Source organism: Castor canadensis, chromosome 5, assembly GCF_047511655.1.
Source record: "Castor canadensis chromosome 5, mCasCan1.hap1v2, whole genome shotgun sequence".
Classification (NCBI taxonomy): domain Eukaryota; kingdom Metazoa; phylum Chordata; class Mammalia; order Rodentia; family Castoridae; genus Castor; species Castor canadensis.
Genome location: NC_133390.1, coordinates 139,081,158 through 139,097,672, shown reverse-complemented (window position 1 = coordinate 139,097,672; position 16,515 = coordinate 139,081,158). Strand labels below are relative to the sequence as shown.

Here is a 16,515-nt window from a genome sequence, read left to right as displayed (position 1 = left end):
ATTTAAAAAAGACCTGAGAAGACATTCCTCTAGGCTCAGAGAAAGCCTGAGTAACTAGCAAAAAGCCAGGTGCAAAGAGCGAGAGGTAGCCCTTTCTCCTCTTCTCCTCCTCCTCCTCCTCTTCTTTCTCCTCCTTCTCCTTCTTCTTCATCTCCCCCTCCTCCTGGCATTCAAGAAATCCCTGACAAAACATTAGCTGAATATTAGCTATTAGGAACAAAGACTGGAGTTTGGGCATGGTGGCACATATCTTCAATCCCAGCACTCAGGAGGCTGAGGCAGGAGGATTGTGAATTCAAGGCCAGCCTAGGCTACATAGCAAGACTGTCTGAAAAAGAGAGGGGGGAAAAGGAAGCAAAGACTTGAGTGAATCTACAACACAAGAAATAGTCTTTGCACTAATAGTTTGTAAAAGTCTCAAAACAAATGGATAGCTGTCTATAGCCTTCAACAACTGAAGGGGGCACACCCCAAGGAAAGGAAAGAACCCGATTCCCAGAATTATCACATTAAAATAATCATATGCCCAACTTCCAACAAAAAATCACAAGACATACAAAGAACAGGAAAACATGGCTCATTCACCAGAATAAAATATCTGGCAGAGGGACTCAAGTGGTAGAGCGCCTGCCTAGAAAGTGTGAGGCCCTGAGTTCAAACCTCAGTACTACAAAAAAAGAGAATAAAATAAATTGAAAATAACTATCCCTGAAGAAGCCCACACAAAAACTTTAAAAAAGACTTTTTAAAAAACCTTTAAAATAGGCTCAAACAGCTAAGGAAAAACACAGACTAGGAAGTCAAGAAAATCATACATGAAGAAAACAAGGATAGCAACAAAGATCTAGGGCTGGTGGAGTTGCTGGTAGAGCACCTGCCTAGCAAGCACAAGGCCCTGAGTTCAAAGCCCAGTACCACCAAAATAAATAAATGTGTGTGTGTGTGTGTGTGTGTGTGTGTGTGTGTGTGTGTAAATTATGAAAGGAACTAACATACTCTGGAGCTGGAGAGTATAATCATGACAATGAAATTTTTCTAGGGGAGTTCAACAGCAGATCTGAGCAAACAGAAGAAAGAATCAATGAACATGAAGTTAGGGCAATTTCAATTATTGCGTCTGAGGGACAGAAAGAAAAATAGTGAAGAACTAAGAATGGAGACTACAGGACATCTGGGGACACCTTCAAGCAGACCATCATTCACGTTCTGGGGGCTTCAGAGAAGAAGGCAGAAAGAATGGGACAGAAATTATTTGAAGAGATAATGGTGGAAAACTCCTTGAATGTGATGTCCACAAACCCATGACGCTCAACCAAGCTCAACCAGGGTAAATCCAAAGCTGCTTGATTATCACATTATTGAAAGTCAAACATGAGATGAATCTCAAAAGCAGCTAAATTGTCACATGGAAGGGATCCTCAAACAGTTGTTGTCTGGCTTATCATCAGAAGCCTTGGAAGCCAAAGACTATCAGAGTTCTATACCCCAAAAAAGCTGTCCTTTGAAAATGGGGGAGAATGGGCTACACAGCAAGATACTGTCTTAAAAAAAATGAGGGAGAATTAAGAGATTCTCAGATAAATGAAAGATAAGGGAGTCAATTACTAGCAGACCTGTGACATTCTGAAGGAAGTCCTTAAGGTTGAAATTAAAGAATGTTCACAGAAACTTGAAATCAGATGAAGATATAAAGATCACCAATACAGGCAAATATATGGGAAAATATAAACCAGTACTGTTGTATGAATACATAATACATTAAATAATATAGAGGGAGCTTTATAGGAGTAGGATCTTTGTGATTCAAGTTAAGTGTGCATTAATTAAAATGATACAATTTTAACTTTAAGATGTCAAATGTAATACCCATAGTAACCACAAAGAAAACAGAATGTACACAAAAGGAGCTGTGTGCAGTGGCTCATGCCTATAATCCCAGCTACTTGGGAGCTAGAGAATGGGAATATTACGGGTCAAGGCCATGCCAAGAAAAATGTTATAAAGATCATGAAAATAGGGCTGGTGGAGTGGCTCGGAGGTGAGTTTAAAAAAAAGATAAATTTTATGCTCAGTGTATTTTGCTACAAGTAAAAAGATGAAATATGAGCTAAAATCATTGGGGAACTAAGTGGAATTTCCAAAAAGCATGACAAAATTTATTGTCAAATGTACACAGTTGAAGTGAGAGACCTACTGAGTAGAGAAAGGTAGTCAAGTGAAATTGAAATGACCAGAGGGTTAAAAAGGATTAGAAAGAAAATGATGACTGTAAAAGGTAGGCAGGGGAGAGTCAAAATACACACAATTCATGCCCCCGAAGAAAAAACCCAAAGTGATCGAATGGAAAATATATTTACAGATATTGTTTAGTAAATTTTCCAGAGATAAAAGTATGAATCTAAAAAGTAAAAAAGTAAAAAGTAAAATCTAAAAAGTAAAAAATGGACTGGGAACCTCATGCCCAGAGAAAATTGACTCAAAAACGTGTTCTGGGTTTTGGACTTTAGAGATAAAGTATGCTTTAAGCAACCATACAAGACAATCTAGTAACTGAAAAAGAGATTAGACTGGACTCTAAGTCTTTATAGCTTTATTTGCTAATAGAAAATAGATGAATAAACTTTATATAGTTCTGATAAAAAACTAGTGTGATGCCAAAAATTTTATAAAGTCATGTTCTCCCTCAGGTACAAAGGCAGCACAAAAATAGTTTTAAATGTGCAAGAACTCAAGAAATGTAGTTTTCACAACTCTTAGCAATTCTAGTAGAGGATAAATAAAGAACAGACACTGCATAGACTGGTAACGGCTTTTAAATACATTTAAATATGGGACTCAGATGAAAGTAAGTGTGGAAATTACGGTGGCAGAACACAATGTAAGTAATATGAACTCTGATGGGGAAGGGATGATGTGACCTACCAACGCTGAGGAAGAAAGAGGACATGTGGCACATAGGTTTAGTACTGACCTCATCAATCTTCAGACCCAGTAGCCAGAAAATACCATCGATAGCTGATAAGTCAAGCAGAGAAGTCCAAACATATTTAAGGTATAAAAGTAAATTGAACAAGTCCCTGAAGTCAATCCCTAGTACCACCTCTCCTCCAAAAGTAAATTGAGTGCTTTGGAGGTGGATACATGCTAATTCTATCATGTTAATAAAAAGCAGTTTAAAAAAAATCTTAGGACGATCCAGGAAAGAGTGCGAGCTTTGACAGGAGAATCTGTTTTGCAAACTATGAAACAAGTTCACCGAAGGGTATGGGGAAACAGTACTGGTTTAGTAACTTCAGAAATGAATGGTATCACAAAATAAAAGCACTAGGAGCTACATACCAGCATGGTACTCAAGGTGATGACGTTCCTTCCCTCAGGGCTATAGGTGACCAATCCTGAGATTGCTACCCATGTCTACTAAATTGAATAACTACACAAGTGGAAGGCAATGGTGGGAGGCAAGTTTCTCACTACTGGAGTTGGGATTTACAGATAAACAAGTGGAGTAGACTAGAGAAAGCTATGTGGTAATGGGCTAGAGTTAGGTAAATCAATAATAACTTGTTTTACTACAACAAGATCCAGATGATTCCATATCGAAATATTTATAGGGAAAAAGGAAACCATGTGTATTATGCATAAATAACAAAGGTTAATGCACATATCCATATTTATTTTCTCTGTTAGCTAAGAGAGCCTAAATGAAACCACACTCCAGTAGCAGCAAGCACACCTCAGCCCTGATCTTGGTTTCTAATACTATTCTTCAACAAGAAAACCTAGGGATCCTTGGCAAAATGGCTGATTCCAGTACTAAGGTTAGAAATGTACAAACCTAGAATAGCTTATATTGCCAGAAAGTAAGGAAGTGTTAAAAAAGGAAAATTTATTATTGATGGGGTGTATCAAACAAAGGAACATGGGAGTCAACTGAAAGAGCTCCAAAGCTGGAGTCAGCTAAGCAACAATAAAATATTTTACTATAACCCAAAGCATAAATATCCATGAGTCTACATTGATATAAACAAATGGTTGAATAAATTAATGAATGAGGGATAAGAGGCAAATCTCCTGTGCAGAATTCCAAATTAGTGCTGTAGATAGTCCACTGAACTCAGGGCTGGGGTAAAGCTGGCTGTTCTGGGCTTACTAGGAGAATGTCTGTTGTCTTCAATGTGTAATTTTCTGTGTCTGTCAACTTTCGGTACTATAATAAATACCTGAGATAAATCAATTTATAATAAGAAAAGGCCTATTTTGCTTCATGGTTTTAGAGATTTTGTAATACGTTAGCACTTTTCCTTTGGTCTGTGGTGAGGCAGCACATTACCACTGGGAAAATAAGGTAGATCAGAGTTGCTCATGACTTAGAATTGAAAAATAAAAAGGGAAAGAGGGAGAGAGGGCTGGGGTCTCACAATCACCTTCAAAGGTACATCTCTAATGACCAGAAGACCCCTTCAGGCCCTACCTCTTAAAGTTTCTACCATTTCCAAATAGTGCCAAGTTGGGGATTAAGCTCTTAACACCTGGACCTTTGGGAGACATTCCAGATCCAAGAGATAGTTTTGGCTCTTTGATTTTTGCCTTTTATGCTGAAGGCTGCCTTTAGAGCCTCAGCCTGAAGATGAGGCTCACAGCATTGGCTGCTTGTGGAGCCTACTATAGAACCATCACAAGGCAAGGTCCCTTCTTGTCTCTTAAATATTCCTAACAGTGTTTTAGGGCACGTTGTGTGATGTTTCTACAATCATTTGGTACTGAGATTGAAACATTTACAAGAAAGTCAGTTACTTGTGCCAGTTCCACTGACATGCTCCACCTTCTTCCCAAACAAGCTTCCCCTTTCTACACCCCCACTTTCTCAGCCCCACCCCATATGACTGACCTTGTAATCATTGCCTTATGCCTCTGATCTCACTGTGCTCACCACTAATCCACTTTAAACCTCTGCCTCCCTATGCATACCTTCCACTAGAGCACTAAGGATCTCTGTTCCCTTTAAACAGAAGTGATTTCAAACCAAGCTCTTCCATAGTCGCTGCACGGACCTGGCCCTGATCAAGTTCGAATAATAATCCAAATTACATATTTAGTGGTGAAAGCATTTTTTCAGGTCCCTGCCCTTGTGTGAGTGAAGGTGGAACAGGCATTGTGTGAGTGAAGGTGGAACAGGCATTGTGTGACCACATTGTTCAAACATGAGGAGATGACTGTGTTCCCTTGATTCTTCTCCAGGGCCTGTCTTCTTGTTTGATGTTGCCTCTTACTTAGAAGAAAAGGATAGTGGTAGAATGCTGTTCTAGAGTTTGGGACTTTATCCTACAAGAGTGGAGAGTCACTGAGTGATTCACAAGTTGTTCAGCTTCACATCCTTGTCTGTTGAAGTAAGTATACACTGATCATCTCCCAATGAAGAATCATCACTACAAACAATGAATATCAAAGGGACTTCCAGATCTGAAAACGCTTCAGCAAGAGTGAAACAGCTTTCTAGTGTACCTGAATCTGAGCAGATTTGATCCTGGGGCTTCCGACATTTTATGTTCTCACCCTGGGGGTCCCATTAGAACTGATAATGAAGTCATTGGTGGTGGCACAATCCTGTACTTCCAACATTGGGGATGCTAAGGCAGAAGGACTTTGAGTTTGAGGACAGCCTGGCCCACATAGTGAGATCCTGTCTCAAAACCAAAACAACAAAAACTGACAATGAAGGGACAGGAGCTGTGGATGGCACACCCATTGTCCCCTGCAAAAGAGCAGTGGTTGGTCACTCTGGGCACATCTGGGTCAATCCAAAGGTGAGAGGGACAGGTGTTGATGTGATCCTGGGATACCAAGACACTAGATAAAGGTAGATACATAGACTGGGGGTGTAGTTCAGTGGTAAAGCATTTGCCTATCATGTGCAAAACCCTGGATTTGATCCCCAGCACTTCCCAAAAAAAAGCAGTACACAAAGTTCTGGTCTAAAATTATATTATGTCAGCAATGCTTCCTAATCTTGTCCCATCCCAGTAAACATAAAAAGGGACATTTGTATAGTGCACTGGCATCAATGTGACAGAGTCTGCAGACTTTTAAAAGGAGCTTCATGAATAGTAATCATTTATACTTTCTTCACATGATAGAAGAATAAAAACAGAAATGTGATATTATATAATTATTAGAAAAAAGAAAAACTACTGGACTGTATTTAAATCTCAAATTCGTGGAAAATTCCATGATAATATATTGGATTTGTGTGTTGCTGGGAATGGGACCTAGGGCCTTGGGCAAGTGCTCTACCACTGAGCTACATCCTCAGCTGTGATTTTTTTTTTTTTCAAAAGTGGAAAATTAGAGCTTGCTTTTTGGAATCTTAATTTTTGTTGTTGTTTTGACACAGGGTCTCACTATGTAGCACAGCGTGATCTCAAACTACTGCCAGAACATTCCCAGTGCTAGAAATGCAGGCATGTGCCACCATGCCAGTGGAGTCTAACTTTTTTAAGTTTTACGTTTAAATAATTTTTAATCATAGTTTCTGCACATAGTAACTGATCAAGATGTTTTAAATGCGATTTCTCAATTCTTGACAGTGATCATGGAGGAAAAACTTTTTTTGGTGTAAGAAGTGATGATAAAACACTTTTTTCTATTCCTATTTTTTTGTAAGATTTTGAATAGAAGGATGTTATGCATATAGGTATGAGTACATAGCCTAAGAGTGTCACAGCTGAACTAAATTTCACAAATACCCAGGATCAAAACCCAGATCAAGAGACAGTGATACTACATCCCCAAAGTCCCACTCCTGCCTTCTCCCAGCAGATATTCCATTCCCTTTCCTCACTAAGAAGGTATACACCACACTCACTTCCATAAGTGGAATTTATACAGAATACTTTTTTTGATGGGTACTGGGGTTTGAGCTCAGGGCTTCATACTTGCAAAGTAGGTGCTCTTCCACTTCAGCCACACTTCCAGTCTATTTTGCTCTGGTTATTCTGGAGATGGGGTCTCTCAAACTTTTTGCACAGGCTAACATGAACCATGATCCTCTCGATCTCAGCCTCCCAAGTAGCTAGGATTACAGGCGTGAACCATCAGACCCAGCTACAGATACTCTTTTGTGCCTGGCTTCTTGCTCTGCACATTAGAATTGTGAGATTCATTTTGAGTAGCAGTATTCATTCTCAAGGCTACATAGTATTTTATTGTATGAAAATACCACAATTTATCCATCCATTCTCTTGCTAATGGACAACTGGGTGTTGTGGTTTTTTGTCTATTATAGCTGAGTGGCTAATTATATTTTCCTCCATATCTTTTGTGTACGTACACATGTGGTTCTGTTGACTATATGTATGGGGATGACGTTGCTGGATCATGGGGTACAGGTGTTTCCAACCAACACTCCTGCCAGGAGAGTTCCAGCTGTTCCATGTCTTTGCCAATGCATGATATGTCAACTAAAGCCATTATCTTTTTTAACAATGATGCATAAGTTTAAATTATATTTAAAGGATATAACAATTTTTCTTTCATTAACAATGTCAATATTGACTTTTTTTTCTGTACTGTGAGTAGATTTTGAGTCCAAAATAATTTAGTCACATGAAGTAGGGTCCCTGACTTAGAGTGGTTTCACTTACAATTTTCAGACTTTTTGATAGTGTAAAAGGGATATGCATTAGTAAGAACTGTACTTCAAATTTAATTAACAAAAACATTTTTTTTTGGTGCTGAGGATTGAACCCATAGCCTTGTACATGCTAAGCACATGGTTTAGCACTGAGCTACACCCCCAGCCCTAAGTTTTGAATCTTGATCCTTTCCTGGTCTAGCAGTCTAATTTATGGGATCCTCTCTCACAGTGCTGGGCAGCACAGCAAGCCGCAGCTCCTGGTGAGCAACATGACCATCAGGGAAACAACTGATGCTCTACAGGGTTCTGTGTTGCTAAGTAACGAGGTTTGTAGGTGAGGTGTATTGCAAGCATTTTCAGTTTACTATGGGTTTGTCAGATCGAATCCTATTGTAAATCCAGGAACATCTATATTTTGAAACAATGAAGCTCTAATTCACAGTTTGGGCAAGCTCTCTTAGAAGGATTACACTGTTGTCAACAGTAACATCTCCAATAAGGCTTATACCATTGCAAACAATTATTTTCAAAATATGTGCAGACAAGGTTCCAGGGCCATTGTCTGCACCAGTAGTGGTTGGAGCCCTCCCTGTGCCTTCCTGCCTCCTCAAGGCCAAGGGGGTCAAGGTCTTCTGGCTTCCAGGGGACCACTGGAGGCTTGCTGGCTGTGATACTCACACGTGAATTATTACCACATGCCTGACTTTGGTTGGCCAGTCATACTACTAATTAGTTGTCTCAGCCAGTGCACCAAAGAGAAGATGTATATTTTCCCCATAGCACAGAGAAGAAAACAGAGGCCTAGCAAAGAAATTGTCTCCAAATCATGGGGCAAGTGTTAAGCTATGTCAAGTCCAAAGCCCAATTTCCCACCCCTTTCCTTGACACATAGCTGTGTGTACCCATGGAAGCCAACTTACGATAACAACATCTCATTGGAGGGCTGCAGCAGCTCTCCTGCTTGAAGTGAGTAATGGAAGACCAGAAACCAGAATCTGAAGAGACATGTCTCTCTGAAGTCCATCTTCAAGCGGGCAAAGAGCATTCTCAGAGAGCAAATGCTAGTACCTCTGAATCTATCATCTCTCATCTGCCCTCTCATCTGCGTCCAGTCAAGTTTCTCTCCTTTCCTCTTCTTCCTTCTCTTGCCTTCTATGTCCTCCAATTTCTCTCAAGTAGCATATGAAATTAGAACACTCTAGTTATATACAAATTGGTATTAGTCAGCTGTTACCACAACAAAACACCAGCTTAAAAAGAGGAAAAGGTAATTTTGGCTCACAGTTTTGGAGGTTTCAGTCCATGGTCTGTGGAGAGACAAAACATCATGGAGGGAGAGCGTGGTGAAACCATTTACCTCATGGCCTGTGAAAATGAAAAAGAGAGCAAAAGAGACCAGAGTCCCACAATCCCCTTTGAGGCACACCGCTATAGTGACCTAAGACTTCCCACTAGGCCCTACCTCTTAGGGTTTCCATCCTCTCCCAGTAACACTACTCCTAGGAATAAACCTTTCACACACGGGCCTTTGGTGAGGGTTGGGGAGCACATCCTAGTTCCAACCTACAGCAACATCTTCCTTGTATTTACAAAAGACATATGAAATTTCAGACAAATTTCATTTTTAGAAAAAAATTAAAACCCATGTAGGTGGACCAGCTCTGTAACTTTCTGGCTGTCCATTATGAGCTAGTTACAAAAGGTGCTTTAGATCGCTCACCTGTAAAATGGAATAATACAGCACCTACTTTATAGAGTCATTACAAACAGGAAATAATTTGATACAGATAAACAGCAGGAAAATGTGCACAGTGCCTGAGGGAACTGTTTGCTAATATTCTTTTTTTTTTTCTGGTAAAAGTCTTCCTGCTTTTACTAGAAGTTCTGCTTGTCCTCATCTTTGTTATTTCAGGAGCAACCCTCACCTGAGTCCCCAGTGGTGCAAAAGAACCTTTCCATGTACTGGGCATGAGTGATGACTCAGCACAGAGGGAGCGTGAATGAGGAATTCAAGACCAGGTCCTGAAAGAGAGTTGCAGAAGGAGAACTGGATCTAGAATCTTCTGTGTTGGGTGATCCTAAGCCTGGAAAAGTAGATCTACACTCCCACCTAACTTTGGGGCTGAAATGTATTTCTCACAGTTTTGGAAGTTGGGAAGTTGAAGGTAATAAGAGAGCCAGCATAGTTGGGCTCCTGTGAGGGCCATCTTCCTGCATTGCAGATGGTTGTCTTCTTACTGTGTCTTCACATGGTACAAAGAGTGAGGTCAACTTCTTTCTCTTCTTCTAAGAGCACTTAATTCCATCATGGGGGCTCCATAATCATGATCTCACCTAACACTAATTACTTCCCAAAGTCCCCATCTCCTGATACCATATCATTGAGGATTAATTTAGAGTTTCAACATACGAATTTTGGGGGACACATAGCATTTGCTACTTTTCATCTGCCCCTTTTTTTATTGTATTTGATCTGAGTCTGTCTTCCTCCTGAGTGTTGATGTTTGGTTACCTTGAATCCACTGTCCTGGCACAATCAAGGTTTGTTGGCACAATGAATGCAATCAACACCAGAAAAGAGTTTAGCAAATCTGTACTTTTCCTTTTGAAATGTATTTGGGAACAATTGTTCTGTTTTATGGAATGAAGTGTTACCCAATTCTACATTTGGAAAATAAAACCAATTAAGGTCTATTAAGTAGTAGTATAAAGAGGCATTAGATTAGATCCCTGGAACTACAAAAAAAATACAAAAAAACCCCCTTTAAATTGTAATTTCGTCCTTTGATACCATACCAACCTCACAGAATCTATGGATACAAAAAAATGGAATTCTCTTTCTACCCCCTCCCCCCATTGTTGGCCATAGTTGGGTTAAAAGGTGACTTACTGTTGTCTACTGCTTGCCTATGGCTTTCCCTCCTACGTAGAATCAAATTTTCTAACAATGTCGATGTAACCCCAAAGTAAGAAGGTTTATTGAATATGAAAAGAAATAATGCAAGTGTTCCTCAGTGTGAGTGCTTTTTTTCTGAAAGATCTGATGAAAGGGGGGAAAATAAAAAAAGAAAGAAGAAGCAAAGAAAGAAAAAAGATGTATTCAGTAGTAGAAACTCTTCAAGTTGTCCCAGAACTCTTATTCTAATCCACCACTCATACTTAAAATGTACTTAGACAGTATGGAAACTATTTTAATGGAAAAATTGCTTTTCAATGTTTCATGGTATGCAGTCACTCTCAGTGACTGGAGGTGTAACTCAAGCAATAGAACGCTTGCCTTGCAAGCTTGAAGCCCTGGGTTCAAACACAGCCCACCAAAAAACCAAAAAAAATTACACAGTATATGTTCTCAGATCATCGTAAGTGACAAACATGTAAAACATACTGTTAGGTTTATAAATATTTACTTATTTTGTTGGGGATTGAGGTTTGAACCCAGGGCTTTGTGGTCTGTGGAACAGGCACTCTCAAAGCAGGAGCTCTACCACTTGAGCCACACCTCCAGTCCTAGGTTTACAAATATTTAAACAGACAATTCACCTTTTTAGTTGACATAAACACAAAAAGAATTAAAAAAAAAAGTAGACTACATCTCAAGTGGAAAAATTAATCACATTAAAATGAAAGGCTATCTGATACACTGAAGTACATTCAACATCTGTTGAAGGGGCACTGGTTTACAGAGAAAACAGACCTGGGTTCTACCACAAGTAAAAAGCAGTCTAGTATAGTTTTTATTTCTTTAGAGAAATATGCAAACACACCCCGAATTAAATTGCTTTAATATAATTTAGGAACTTCATTCCAAAGTTCATTAGGGCTGATATTCCATTTTCAAGTTCAATAATACATCTTTCTCAGGCTACAAAAAATGTTGTAAATGGAATGACAACTGAAAAAGGCATCTTTTATTACATCTCTAAAAAGCAATATTTGCCTCATACCATTTATGCTCACATAACAGACTGGAATAGCAAAGCATTATAAACAGAGATGAGTGTCGCAGAAGACCTCGGGAGACCTAGAGACCTAACCCTAATCAATATCATCTATAAATGCTTCCACAGGAAGAAGCTCGTTCCATGTGAATTTTAGTGGGAAAGAATTATTCAATGATAAACACTTCTTCAGTGGCTGTTCTTTCAGATACAATTTCTGGACAGCCATGCGTCTTTCTACTCCAGGGAGAAAGAAGTTCCTTATGCTTCCCAATGCACGACTTCAATCTATCATTTGTTTTCTCAGTAACGTAATCATAAGAAATTCTGCAGTTGTGGGGGAAAGAAATGGAGGTTCTTAGAGTATATAAGAGCTCTTAAAAGAGTCACAGGCATCTGGGGCCATTTTCCCGATCTTGACCTGGCGCGGTTACCTGTGCTCTTTAATCTGTTGCCACTCGGAAGGCTGAGGCAGGAGGATCACGAGTTCGAGGCCACCCTGTGCTGCATAGCAAGACCATGTCTCAAGAAGAAAAAAAAAATTTTTTTTTCGATTATAAAAAAACACCAGGGCCTGACCACTCACCCCAAGTGAAAGCAAGTGACTGCGCCTACCACGTGTTATTATGTGTTCTCCAGCAAAAACTCCATGAAGACCACCTGCGCCTGGGAAGCCGCCTAACTGGACGACGACCTGTTGGCACCTGCCCGCCTTAGGGGCAATGCCAGGCTGTGTTTAGATGAGGCCAGTTTCGGCAAAGCACCTGGGCCAGGCAGGCGCTCAGAAAGACAGGCGTGAGCCAGGGTCAGCTCAGTACTCCGGTGGGCATTCAACCCCTCCAGCTCACCCCCGACCCCTGGGGAGGAGGTGAGGAAGGGACTGAGCTCAGGCATAGAAACCCCTCTCCCCCCAACCTGGCAAAGGTGCTAGGGCAAGTTTGGGCAGGATCACTTCAGATTTGGGGACGTCATTCCGCTCGTGGGGTATTCGGGGGACCCTGCCCCCGCCACACACACACACAGCTGGGTCCCACCGTCCTTATCCAAGCCGCGCGCTGAGCACAGGCTCGGCTCTCGATTGCTCGCCCCTGGCGGCGGCGGGCGACATCGACAGCTTGGCACTCGAGGGGTCGAGCCTGTCCCAAACAGGCAGCGACGCGCAGGGCGGCGATCCTGGCGCCTCGGGCTGATTGTTGGGGTGGGAGAGGGCGGCCGCGGCGGCCGGCGCGGGGATGTCTAGGAGCTCGAAGGTGGTGCTGGGCCTCTCGGTGCTGCTGACGGCGGCCACGGTGGCCGGCGTGCATCTGAAGCAGCGGCAGGACCAGCAGGTCGGTGTCACGTGACCGTGTCTTCCGGGGGCTCGCGGCGGCCTCGGGTCTCTGGTGGTGCCCGTCCGCGTGGTCCGTCCGCCAGCTCCTCCTCGGAGTCGCCTCCCTGGGGCTCGCTCGTCCCTGCCCAGCCCCTGCCCTGCGGGGCGCGCCCGGCACCTCCAGGCCTTCGCGGCTTGGGCGGCGGCTGCCCGGGTCTCTAGCGGCAGCACGGCGCAGCCATGCGCAGCGGAGGTCCGTGGTCCCCCGAGTGAGCGCCAAGCGCCAGGGACGCGCACCTTCTCAAGTAGAAGGCGGGAAGGAGGTTCTTTGGAGTGCCTTCAGCAAGGGACTGGCCTCTCTCCACCCCTCGGCCTCCAGGTGGGGGCTGGAGCCCCAGGAGTTTTAAGTGCAGCGGACGTGCAGGGCTGGAGCGCAGGGCAGCGGTGCGTGCTTGCCGAGCATGCGCGAGGCTCTAGCTCCATCCCTAGCACCCCAAAATAATAGTAACAACTACTAGTGATTTTATCCTGTTATACCTTTGGCCAAGGCAGTTTGCTGAGATTTGACATTTCTGCTTAAATGAACAGTTAAAACTTGCTGATTAGTTCTCTCAGTTCGTATTTTCTTTTTCAAGAAGGCAAACAGTTAGTGACCTGATCACTGTGTGCCAGGCAGTGGGCACTTTGGGAATACAAAGATAAAGAACAATGGCTTCAGGGTATATAAATAACTTGCAGCAGCGCTAAACTATTGCAAGCAGGTTGTTGAACTTTCAAGTAACAGCTTGACAGATGTTTTGGTTGAACCTAGTTCGCCAAGGATAGAAGTAATGAACTGAGTGAATCAAGGGTAAACAGTTCTTGGTTTGGACTGCTGCTGTGGGATTGATGTACAGAGTTGAGGTCTTTGTTCTTGGTGTTCATAATCTCGAAATCGGAGGAGAGGAAGCAGATAAAGGCACAAGAACTTTGAGGAGGGGTTGAGATGATCAAAAATGAAAAGGCAAGGGAGGAAATTAGAGATTTGGGATTTAAGTAGGATTGCACTGGGGTAGCTTTTGGAATAGAGGCAAACTTCCTTCTGAGAAGGAAAAGGAGAAGTCCGGGATCCTGAGAAAACTTGAGATGGAGAGAACAGGATGTCAGTGTAATCCTGAGGCCAGTTTGAAGCCAGTTATTTTCAAAGTGAATGGTGTAGGGGATGGGTTAGAGATTTGTCCCAAGCCCTAGCTGTACATCACATGTTTCTGGGAAGTTTTCACAATATGGCTAAGGCTTGGGGTGTCCCCCCATCCCAAGCCAATTTAAACCAGAATCTCTTGAGTATAGTGACTCAGTTTCAAAAGCCACCCAGAAGGCTTTAACCCATAGCCTGGGTTGAGAATCACTGTTAGAGAATGGGAAAGTGGAAGAACAGAAAGATTTAGTTATTTGGAAGTTAGTGATAAGAAAAGATTAACCAGAATAACCTGTGCTTATTTTACATACATACCTTCATTAGGAACTTACTTTTTAGCAGGGAAAAAGAGTAGGACCAGATTGGCACTGTGCATATGTCTGAAGGTTCAAAGAAGCAAGAAATAATAGTGACTATTGTTTCCTGACTGTCTACCATACCAGGTACTGTGTTAAGTACATACCTTATCCTTAATTCTCACTGTAACCCAGCAAAAACCAAGTAAAAGTGTTTTCACTTATAGTTGGCATTCATGTAGAAACTAATTTGAACTTTTAATTTTGATACCTTCCCAGGCTAGTGATTTGTGGTAAGATCTTATCTTGAGATGCTGGACAGTGGAGCAGGCCACAGCTCCCAGTCAGCCATGTGATCACGATACTCTATAGTCCTCTGTTGCTAAGCTCTGATGTTTGGTAGGTGAGGTTATATTCAATGCATTTTTTTGACTTTTGATATTTTGAACTTATCATGGGCTTATCAGGGTATATCCCTTCTCATATGCCCTGGCTTACATGAGCCAGTTCCAGGTGTTAAAAGAGTTGTGATAGTGAAGAGATCTTTGGTGATTAGTAAGTACTTACATGGAAGTCACTGGAAGGATGTGTGAGGCCATCACCTGGAGAAAGATTGCAAGTGATGGGATGGAAAGCAAGGTCATGAGCTCAGGTTGATATGTCTGAAAAGGAGGGAAGGTCCAGCCCCTGGTGTGTGCTTTGTGGGTGGGTGGTATGGTATGTCCTGTGAGGAAAATGGTGTCAGGAAGACCTGGGGTGTCTCAGTGGGAATCTTGCTCAGGATAGAGTTTAAGAAAGTTGAGTTTTGGATGAGTTACTAGTACAGGACCCTTAGAACTATCCCAATTCCCTTATTGTAGCAAATGAAACCATAGGCCTGGAGCAGATACAGCAAATAAGGCACTAGGTGAGTCTTTAAAAATAGATTCAATATTTTTTAAAAACCAAATGTACCTAGGCCTCGCCCCATTAATCTGCTTCACAAAGCTGCTGTTATTAGCATATTCTGTGAGCTATAAACTATAAAATATTATATTAGTATTGACTGAATTAATGTTTTGAAAAATCTCATTTTTAACCTCATCCATGTTCACATTCTGGAGTTTTCTTTTTACAGCTTATCAAAGTAACTTCTACATTGATGGACTACCTTTTTTTCCTCAAATAGTAGTCTTTTTCCCCTCCTTTTCTCTCTGTAGTGTAATTGGTTAGTAATTTTGTATCATTTATACATTTTTCACCTTTCATGCTAAAAGAAACCTGGTTCTGTATTTTCTTGTATCCTTAACAGTTTGTTCAGATTTTTGTAATCTATTTTTTTCTCTTGATGTTTATTATTCATCAAAGATAACTGCTAAAAGGAAAGTAGTTCTCAGTATTACAATACTAACTTATCCAGGGTTTTTTTGTTTTGTTTTTGAAACAGGGTCTCACTATGTAGCCCAGACTGATCTCGAACTTGTGATTCTTCTAACTCATCCTCCCAAGTGCTGGGATTACAGGCTTATGAAATTTTTAAAGCATCATTCATCAGTTGAACTTTCCAAATTCAACATACTGCCAGTTTTTTCTTTTTTATTTCCCATTAAGTTTTCTGTATTCAGGAATTTCTTAAAATGTGATAAGAAGTCATTTCAGTAATAACATTGTAGCACATTACCAAATTTATTTGATGGTGTCTTTATTACATTTTACATTTGCACAGAAAGTTAAAATAGTAAGTGGGTATTTGCAATCTGAACATTTTAAGTGTATTTTGGTAACACTGTTATTTGGATTTGAATGGCACAGGATGGGAACCACCTGTTCAGGGTGTTACTGAAATCTGTTTCTCACGTTTTTAGAGGCTTCGTGACGGAGTGATCAGAGACATTGAGAGGCAAAATCGGAAAAAAGAAAACATTCGTCTTTTAGGAGAACAGATTATTTTGACTGAGCAACTTGAAGCAGAGAGAGAGAAGATGTTGGAAAAAGGATCTCAAAAAACTTGACTTCAAATGAATATGAAGTATCAGTGGGACAGACAGTACTGAATGTGTGTGTTGTATTGTGGAGAATAATTCACTGAGATCTTCCGCCCCTTCTTTGTCTCTGTCCTTTTAAACTTGATCAAATAAAGGACAGTGGATTCTGTATTCTGAATTCCTTCTTTCAGAATCCCT

At 41.3% G+C, this 16,515-nt stretch overlaps 1 protein-coding gene across 1 annotated transcript; it reads left to right on the top strand.

The window, feature by feature from the left end:
- Nucleotides 1-12,706: 12,706 nt before the first annotated feature.
- On the top strand, nucleotides 12,707-16,346 carry Pet117 (PET117 cytochrome c oxidase chaperone). The gene is made up of 2 exons (XM_020184864.2): nucleotides 12,707-12,899; nucleotides 16,198-16,346. The coding sequence occupies exons 1-2, from the start codon at nucleotides 12,804-12,806 to the stop codon at nucleotides 16,342-16,344; spliced, it is 243 nt and encodes an 80-aa protein (XP_020040453.1). The 5' UTR covers nucleotides 12,707-12,803; the 3' UTR covers nucleotides 16,345-16,346.
- The last annotated feature ends 169 nt before the right edge of the window (nucleotides 16,347-16,515 follow it).